The 10,519-nt window shown below is 39.3% G+C and overlaps 1 protein-coding gene across 1 annotated transcript in view; it reads left to right on the plus strand.

The window, feature by feature from the left end:
- mylk4a (myosin light chain kinase family, member 4a) overlaps positions 1-10,250 on the plus strand; it is a 29,778-nt gene extending 19,528 nt beyond the window's left edge. Inside the window, exons 8-14 of the mRNA XM_060925880.1 lie at positions 3,874-4,015; positions 7,402-7,472; positions 7,564-7,692; positions 7,950-8,102; positions 9,161-9,239; positions 9,320-9,374; positions 9,492-10,250. Of these exons, the coding sequence (XP_060781863.1) occupies positions 3,874-4,015; positions 7,402-7,472; positions 7,564-7,692; positions 7,950-8,102; positions 9,161-9,239; positions 9,320-9,373 (628 nt within the window). The 3' untranslated portion in view covers position 9,374; positions 9,492-10,250. The remainder of the gene's footprint in view (positions 1-3,873; positions 4,016-7,401; positions 7,473-7,563; positions 7,693-7,949; positions 8,103-9,160; positions 9,240-9,319; positions 9,375-9,491) is intronic.
- Positions 10,251-10,519: the final 269 nt, after the last annotated feature.

Here is a 10,519-nt window from a genome sequence, read left to right on the forward strand (position 1 = left end):
TGAATGAAATGTGTGGCACCCAGCTCTATGTTTGGCTCCCCAAGGTCAGTGCTTGTGCCTATTCCAGAATACTCTGCTGTTACTGCTGAGGTTCCTGACAAAGAGCTGCTTTCAATAATGATCAATTTTTAAACAACATGCCACAATTTTAAAATATAAAATGTTAAAATATACCCCCCCCCCAACACCACCATCATGTATATTGGACAGTAGGCTAATGGGCCAAAAGAACCTGTTATTTCACAGTTTGTGACCCTGCCAACAATCAGCCAGATCAGAGGCAAGAGTATGGGCAAAATTGATGTGTTTTTTCTTTTTTCTTTTAAAATCTGGAAATATCGTAACCTACCAGCCTCCCCTGTTTGAAAGACTACCAGCCGCCACTGACCTTGACCAAACATTTTTGTTGACCATGAACAAGCTTCTGGCAGAATTTTGGTTGGATATTTCATGACTCTTCATGTTAGAATTGGTAGAGTTCAATTCAATTTGTTTTTTTTTTTCACGACATAGACTTGACTTGTAAGCACAGTCCATATATTTTCAATAGGGTTGAAGTCAGGACTTGTTTTAATCTTAATGTTAGCCTGCTTTATCCTCCACAACCAGCTCTGATGCATGTTTGGGTTCATTGTCCTGTTGTAACTCCCAAGTCCCAAGTCATGTTCAAGTTTCTGATGGTTTATGCTGAAGAATTCTGAGGTAGTCCTCCTCCTTCATTATTCCATCCACTTTGTGCAATGAACCAGTTCCACTGGCAGCAAAACAGCCCCAGAGCATGATGATCCTGCCACCACCACCAGCTGGTACAGTGTCCCTCTGTACATGGTGGTCATTGTGGCCAAACAACTCAATCTTTGTCTCATCTGACCATACAGCTATCCTCCAGAAGGCTTTTTCTTCATCTGTGTGGTCAGCTTCAAACTTTAGTTAAGCTTGAAGGTGTCAGTTTTGGAGCAGGGGGTTATTTCTTGGATAGCAGCCTCTTAGTCCATGGTGATCTGAACTGTAGACACTGATCCATCAGCTTCCAGTTCATGGCAGGGCTGTGCCATGGTGGTTCCCAGGTTGTTCCTGGTCATCCAAACCAATTTCCTTTCAGCTGAGGGTGACAGTTTGGGTTTTCTTGAAGCAAAGTGGCTTGGCAAAGTGACTACACCTCACAGTAACTTGGATACAATTGTTTGAATTGATCTTGGAATTTACAGTTGTTTAGAAATGGCTCCAAGAGACATTCCAGAATTGTGTATATCTGCGATTATCTTTCTCAGATCTGCACTGAGCTCCTTGGACTTTCCATTGTGTGTTGGTCAAGCCAATAAGTGCTGTAAACAAACACTTTTTATGAAGGCACAGAGAAGCTACCAGCTGTAGTCAATCATGATCACTAACAGGAAGTTAAGAGACCTTGGCCTTGGCAAGATAAAATACATTTTGGAAGTTTCAGCACCTCTGAATTAATAATCTAAGTGAGCGTATACACATTTTTGATCCTGCATGTATAATTTTGACCCTGTGCTGATTTCAGAAAACCCAAAGAAAATTAAAACTTGTGCACCAAATTCTAGTGTTTTTTTTAATTAAAGCTGTATGCTGTACAATCATTTTGCCACAGAAAAAGAACAGTTCAAAGAAATTACTGAAAGCCCAAATATTGCCATGACATTCATATCCAAGATGACATTCATGTCACTGTACGTAAACTTCTGACCACAACTGTGTGTGTGTGTGTGTGTGTGTGTGTGTGTATATACTGTATATGCAACCCTGATTCCAAAAAAGTTGGGACAAAGTACAAATTGTAAATTAAAACGGAATGCAATGATGTGGAAGTTTCAAAATTCCATATTTTATTCAGAATAGAACATAGATGACATATCAAATGTTTAAACTGAGAAAATGTATCATTTAAAGAGAAAAATTAGCTGATTTTAAATTTCATGACAACAACACATCTCAAAAAAGTTGGGACAAGGCCATGTTTACCACTGTGAGACATCCCCTTTTCTCTTTACAACAGTCTGTAAACGTCTGGGGACTGAGGAGACAAGTTGCTCAAGTTTAGGGATAGGAATGTTAACCCATTCTTGTCTAATGTAGGATTCTAGTTGCTCAACTGTCTTAGGTCTTTTTTGTCGTATCTTCCGTTTTATGATGCGCCAAATGTTTTCTATGGGTGAACGATCTGGACTGCAGGCTGGCCAGTTCAGTACCCAGACCCTTCTTCTATGCAGCCATGATGCTGTAATTGATGCAGTATGTGGTTTGGCATTGTCATGTTGGAAAATGCAAAGTCTTCCCTGAAAGAGACGACGTCTGGATGGGAGCATATGTTGCTCTAGAACCTGGATATACCTTTCAGCATTGATGGTGTCTTTCCAGATGTGTAAGCTGCCCATGCCACATGCACTAATGCAACCCTGTACCAACAGAGATGCAGGCTTCTGAACTGAGCCCTAATAACAACTTGGGTCGTCCTTCTCCTCTTTAGTCCGAATGACACGGCGTCCCTGATTTCCATAAAGAACTTCAAATTTTGATTCGTCTGACCACAGAACAGTTTTCCACTTTGCCACAGTCCATTTTAAATGAGCCTTGGCCCAGAGAAGACGTCTGCACTTCTGGATCATGTTTAGATATGGCTTCTTCTTTGAACTATAGAGTTTTAGCTGGCAACGGCGGATGGCACGGTGAATTGTGTTCACAGATAATGTTCTCTGGAAATATTCCTGAGCCCATTTTGTGATTTCCAATACAGAAGCATGCCTGTATGTGATGCAGTGCCGTCTAAGGGCCCAAAGATCACGGGCACCCAGTATGGTTTTCCAGCCTTGACCCTTACACACAGAGATTCTTCCAGATTCTCTGAATCTTTTGATGATGATATGCACTGTAGATGATGACATATTCAAACTCTTTGTAATTTTACACTGTCAAACTCCTTTCTGATATTGCTCCACTATTTGTCGGCGCAGAATTAGGGGGATTGGTGATCCTCTTCCCATCTTTACTTCTGAGAGCTGCTGCCACTCCAAGATGCTCTTTTTATACCCAGTCATGTTAATGACCTATTGCCAATTGACCTAATGAGTTGTAATTTGGTCCTCCAGCTGTTCCTTTTTTGTACCTTTAACTTTTCCAGCCTCTTATTGCCCCGTCCCAACTTTTTTGAGATGTGTTGCTGTCATGAAATTTCAAATGAGCCAATATTTGGCATGAAATTTCAAAATGTCTCACTTTCGACATTTGATATGTTGTCTATGTTCTATTGTGAATACAATATCAGTTTGTGAGATTTGTAAATTATTGCATTCCATTTTTATTTACAATTTGTACTTTGTCCCAACTTTTTTGGAATCAGGGTTGTATATATATTGCAATTGCAGTTCTTCTCACAGACAGCAGAGGGCTCTAAATGACACACTGCTCCTTTAATACAATTACTGCAATGTACTTCAGTACGTGCAATAAGCCCCAGTACAAATCTGTGCACTTGTTGTGTATATGTGCATCCTATTACTGCTGTAACTTAATTAGTACATGAGCACATTACATAAGCATCAAAATATTGAATGATGATGAGAATGATGAGGATGAGGATGAAACAAAGCTCAGTTAACACAGACAAAAATAATCAATTGTCAGATTTTACTCTCAATAAAAGAACCTTAAAATTATATAATTCTGATATTAAACTTTGACTTTCATGAGCATGATTGTAATGAGCCCCTCATCCCCCACCACCCGAAATATTATTATTAACTCAGATGCAGATAGATATATGAAAGACAAGGTTTAAGCATGAGTTGTTTATTTTTTTATAACATTTTTAAAAAGCCTGTTAACATTATTTTCTTTGTTGATTGATGACAGTGTGGATGGTGGTGAGCTCTTCGACAGGATTATCGATGAGAACTACACGCTGACTGAGCTGGACACAGTCATGTTTGTCAGACAGATCTGTGAGGGTCTGCGCCATATGCACAAAATGTACATCATCCATCTGGACCTGAAGGTAACACACTTCACTGAGAGCTACCTTTAATAAAGCAAACTCAGCAATCATAATAATAACTAGAAGGGCATTTGGTAGAGTACATATCTCCACCAAGCTACATATTATCAACATCAAAATCAAATCATTTGAACCTAGGATAATACTAAAGCTGTCCACCAAATTTCATCCAAATCGTTCACTACTTTTTGAGTTACATTGGGAACAGGCAAAAACATCCCGGATCTGCATACATATCTGGATCCTGGATTCGCATATATATCTGGATTTGTATCAAAATCTAATCAATTGTTCCTTGGCCCATGGCTCACCTTTCCACCAAATTTCATCCAAATCCATTCATTATTTTTTGAGTTACTTGGGAGCAGACAAACAAATAAAAGCTGTGCATGTCAATCTGAGAAAAAGCAACTGTCACATTTTTTTTCCTGATTATCTTTTTATTATAGTTTTCAAAAAGGGCACGTCAAAGACAGATGTACAGATACTATAAGGATGGAGCATAAATGAAAGTAACAAGAAATACAAATAATAAAAAAAGAAAAAAAATTATACATGCATACGGTACACATATACAATTATAAAATAATATAAAAACACAGAACACAACACAGAACTCATGCTGGCAGCAAACCCAGACAAAACTATTCATAGAAGCTCTTTAAGGGCAGCAGCTATGTTCATCCATGTGTTCACAGTGGTTTCCTTTGCCTTGTTAATTTTTGCAGTTGTACCCTCTAAACAAACAATATAATGGAAAGAGACTATCCAAAATTGTCTAAGATTGGTATCTGGGTGTATCCATTGACGTAATATAGTTTTTTTAGCAGCGGTGAACCCTGCCATTAACACCCTTTTATCACACAGCGAGAACTGGTACATTGAGTCATCATTAAGTAAAAGTAAGCAAGGGTTCAAGTCAAAGTGTAGACCTGTGAGATCATATAACGTATGAATGACAAACATCCAGAAAGTTCGTATCATTGGACAGTCCCAGAACATGTGTAGAAATGTACCAGTAGTTCCTGTGTTACAGATACTGCAGTATGGATGGGGAACAAGTTTCATGAGATATTGTTTGTAGGGTGTATAATAGAAACGATGGATAGTCTTAAAATGAATAAGTACATGGCTAAGGTTTTTAGAAGTAAGGCAAAGGTTTGACCACACTGTTTCCCAATCCGGGTGGAATCCTAACCAGGAAAGTTCTACATCCCATTTTGATAGAATCTGTAGAGGCTTTTGAATACTAATGAGTAAATTATTGTAAATTATTGTGACTACACCCCTAGAAGACTTAACAGGATCAATCCAGCTAAACACTGGGTGGTTACATAAAGCAGAATTACATGGGACGCCATAGGCTTTCATTGCAGATCGTAACCTGAGGTATAAGAAGAATGAGATGCCAGGTAGACTGTATTCATTTTGGATATCCTGGAATGTGCGCAAACCATTTGCATCAAATATATTAGAAAAGGTGAAAAAAACCCTGGATGACCACAGAGGATAAGCAAAAGTTTTATGATCTGATAGGAAGTGGGAATTATACCATAGAGGAGATCGTTGAAAGAATTTCTTTGAAAGGCCTGTTGCTTTTTCAGCACTATACCATGCAGCTAAGGTTGACGAAACAATACTACCAAATTTAGGGTTGGGTTTATGCTTCCCCACCCCTGTGAAAGGCAAATCTTGGAGTCTGTGGGGGTGCACTATAGCTGATTCTATACTTCTCCATGGCACTACACTTTCAGTGTCTGTCCAGGTGCGCATAGCCCTGATCTGAAATGCCCAAAAAATTAGGGAGGGCAAGCCCCCCTTCTGATTTTGTGCGTTGCAAAACTGAAAAACGTATCCTGGGTTGCCTCCCATTCCAGATAAAATTGGATACTGCTGAATTCAAATCTTCAAAATATTTTGGAGGTGGTATGCATGGGATCATAAAAGATAAAAAGTTAAGTCTCGGTAAGACATTCATCTTTACTGTACTGATTCTGGCTTGCATTGAGATTGTAAGATTAGTCCATCTTTGTTGATCAAGTTTTAATTTCTGACCAATTTGCAACTGTCACATTTTCATTTTACTGTGTTGCTAATTTATTACACAAAATAAAACTATATGCCATAACAAAGAGTTGAGTTTTTTATATTTGTATACCACTTTTAGTCAGAAGTTAATGTTACATAACTGTAGAATAATGATTGTGTATATATATATATATATATATATATATATATATATATATATATTAGTGCTGTCAAAAATGTCGCGTTATTAACGCGTTAACTTGACTCAATTTTAATAGCGATAATTTTTTTATCGCGAGATTAACGCTCTGTGACATGATGTAGGTTTTTCATAAGCTTTTGAAACTGCCAGGAACTTGCAACAGAGACAAACGATAGCAGCTAGACTGTAATGCCCCGCACAGCCAGAGTCCTCTGTCCTCCTCCCAAAGAACCAGCGCGGGCAGGGCACGCTAGTAGAGATGGGATTTATGGCTCTTTGATGGGATCCGCATCTTTGTGATCTGTTCGTTGAAAAGAGCCGTTCAAAAGACTGGCTCATTTGGCTCTTTTTAAATATTTATTCAGTTTTAAGAAGACAGCGTCTAAAGAAGCCAGATCCCTCTGAACTGTAAACTCAATGCTATCCCAGAAATCCTTCCTGTAATATGCAAATTTGGCCGCCTCTGATTGGACAGCGCGACGCATCAACAGGCAGAAATTGTAAAAGTACAAAATGTGTTAAGTGAGCTGAAACAGTAAAGATCAGATTCATTGCAATATTTATCAACGAACAACTTAAAGTTAATATAATAGTGAACTTTATATTATAATCAAGCATGTCAAGCCTACCGTCACTGTGTAACCTGTCTCTCTGAGTTGTAGACTAACTCAAGCAGTAAATCACTTCACTCATGGTTCTTTTGCTAGCCCCGGTGTTCGGCTTAGGTTTCACTTTGCAGTGGCTGTGTCAAGACGTGTTATGCTTTGCAATACAAAGCAAGCCCATTCACGTTTTTATGCTGATAAAAGAATTACAATGGTTTTTCATTTGACAAAAATGTGCGATTAAATTGCGATTAATCGCGAGTTAACTATGACAGTCGCGACATTAATCGCGATTAAATATTTTAATCGCTTGACAGCACACATATATATATATATATATATATATATATATATATATATATATATATATAAACAGATACAGAGAAGGCTCACTTCACTCCTCTTGATTGAGTCCTTTCTGGAGTTATCTATCCAGCCAGCTAAAGTTAAAGGGCAGACAGTAATCCATGCAGCAATGAATTAATTAGCTACATTTTCTTCCAGTATGAAATAATGGAATTTAATGACATTGTCTATGTCTTTCTCTCTAGCCTGAGAACATCCTGTGTGTTAGCAGGCTGACGAACAAAGTCAAGATTATAGACTTTGGACTTGCAAGAAAGTATGTTATTTATCATGTTCCTTGTTTGTGTGTGTATATGCTGAATGATCCTCAGACTAATCATTGCTCATTTTTGTCTCCCTATCAATAGATATGTCCCCCGGGAGAAGCTACGAGTGAATTTTGGCACACCAGAGTTTCTCGCCCCAGAGGTGGTCAACTATGATTTTGTGTCTTTCAACACCGACATGTGGAGCGTTGGAGTCATCACCTACATGCTGTAAGAGTTTACTGACTTCCTTCAGCAGAGATTTTGAAATCAGTTCATGAATGATTTTACTCGAGTTTAATAACACACTCCAGTTTTTGGATCACTAATAATAGTGGATAATTTTTACTTGCTTTGAAACATGCACATGCCTTAAACACTGAATATCCCCAGTGTTATTTTGACAGAAACACTGCAAAACTGTTTTATGTTGTTTGCCCCAGTGACACAGTGCTCACTTTTTTGTTTATGCTGATGATCTTTACCAGCCTGAGTGGTTTGTCTCCGTTCCTCGGTGATGATGATAATGAGACACTGAACAACATCCTATCCTGCCAGTGGAACTTTGAGGAAAGGGAGTTTTTAGGCATTTCGGATGAGGCCAAGGACTTTATCTCCAAACTGCTTATCTACAATAAAGGGTCTGTCCATTTATTCATCCATCCATCCTTCCATCCAACCAACCATCTGTCTGTCTGACCATCTGTTCATCTGTCCATCTGTCAATCCATCCACCCAATTGTTTATTCATCTATTCAGTCATCTGCCTATCCATCCATCCATGCACACAATGGTACACCATCCATCCATCCATCCATCCATCCATCCATCCATCCATCCATCCATCCATCCAAGCACCCATTTGCCTATTTATCCTTTCATCTACCCATCCAGCCACCTATCCAACTATCCATGTAAACAATGGCCTATTCATCCATCCGTTCATCCATCCATGTACCCAATGATCTAGTCACCCATCTGGCCATCTGTCTGTCCATCCATCCCTCCATCCATCCATCTAATGATCTATTTATTCATCCATCTAGCCAAACACCCATCCATCCATCCATCCATCCATCCATCCATCCATCCATCCAGGCACCCATTTGCCTATTTATCCGTTCATCTACCCATCCAGCCACCTATCCAGCTATCCATCTACCAATCAGTCAACCTATCTATCCATGTAAACAATGGCCTATTCATCCATCCATTCATCCACCCATGCACCCAATAATCTATTCACCTATCTGACCATCTGTCTATCTAGTCCATCCATCCATCTATCCAACTAATGATCTATTCAGCCATCTATTTGTCCATCCATTCACCAGATAATCCATCCATCCATCTATTCACCCAATGAACTATTCATGCATACATACATGCCATCAATCATCTATTCATCCATTCACCTATCCATCCATTCATCTACCCACTAAACCAATAATACATTTATTTATGCCAGTTTCCATCCATCCATCCATCCATCCATCCATCCATCCATCCATCCATCCATCACTCTAATTATCTTTTCTTTCATTCATCCATTAATTTGCCCCACAATTATTCATCCACCTGTCCACCCATCAATTCAACCATTTGTCTATCCACCCAATCAATTATCCATCCATCCATCCATCCATCCATCCATCCATCCATCCCACCATGCTAATTTTTGAATGTTGTGTGTTTGTAGTTGGAGGATAGGTGCAGGTGAAGCTCTGAAGCATCCTTGGCTTTCAGACCCTTTGCTCCATCATCACCTGTACACAAAGGTAAAGCGTTATCTTCCCTTTCACTCAAATGGTGGTGAAGGTTGAACGTGCTTTTAATCATTCTGTTGTTGGCATTGCAGAAGAACATGTGTCAGTCACGTAGAAATTCATGTCTTCCTCCGCCCGAGAGCTAATGTAAGTCAGTGGCCTACTGAAAAAAAAAACAGCTTCATTCACTGAGCAAGCTATACTCTGTATAACCTAGCATAATTATATCACCAGACTGAATGATTGTATTCTACTTCCTTGTAGATCTGGCTTTGTTTCTGCCAGCTGAGGCCATCCGGACCAAGCCTGTTGTGCTTTTCATTACTCGACATTATTTGTTGCAGAAATTTATGCCATTCTGGTAACTGCAGTCACATATCATTATGGTTAACATCATTATTATGGATTTTTATGGATCTTTCCCATCTTCTGAATTTGTAAAAATAATTTAAAGTACGGGCGGCACGGTGGTGTAGTGGTTAGCGCTGTCGCCTCACAGCAAGAAGGTCCGGGTTCGAGCCCCGTGGCCGGCGAGGGCCTTTCTGTGCGGAGTTTGCATGTTCTCCCCATTTCCGTGTGGGTTTCCTCCGGGTGCTCCGGTTTCCCCCACAGTCCAAAGACATGCAGGTTAGGTTAACTGGTGACTCTAAATTGACCGTAGGTGTGAATGTGAGTGTAAATGGTTGTCTGTGTCTATGCGTCAGCCCTGTGATGACCTGGCGACTTGTCCAGGGTGTACCCCGCCTTTCGCCCGTAGTCAGCTGGGATAGGCTCCAGCTTGCCTGCGACCCTGTAGAAGGATAAAGCGGCTAGAGATAATGAGATGAGATGAGAATTTAAAGTACCACTGTACAATGAATAAAAAAGCAATAAGACTTTTGGGGGTGTGCTGTTATAGGAAATCAATCAAAGATGTGGTGGTGTGATGAAGTGGAATAAATGGTGCCACTGTGAAGTTAGTTATTTTCCTATAACAGCAAGTCCTGAAGTGTTTTATTTCTCTTACACTGCAGCAATGTACCATGAACAACAACTATTTATTAATTAGGACAGAATGATGCATCACTTTTATTAAGGATAACAATTGTGCATATTTTTTATCCATTTATACAAGTTGTGGTCAGAAATTTACATACAGTGACATGAATACCATCTTGGACATGAATATCATGGCAATATTTGGGCTTTCAGTAATTTCTTTGAACTGTACTTTTTCCTGTGGCAGAATATACAGCATACATCTTTAATAATAAAAAAAAAACCCACTAGAATTTGGTGCACAAGTTTTAATT

This window comes from Neoarius graeffei, chromosome 1, assembly GCF_027579695.1.
Source record: "Neoarius graeffei isolate fNeoGra1 chromosome 1, fNeoGra1.pri, whole genome shotgun sequence".
Lineage (NCBI taxonomy): Eukaryota > Metazoa > Chordata > Actinopteri > Siluriformes > Ariidae > Neoarius > Neoarius graeffei.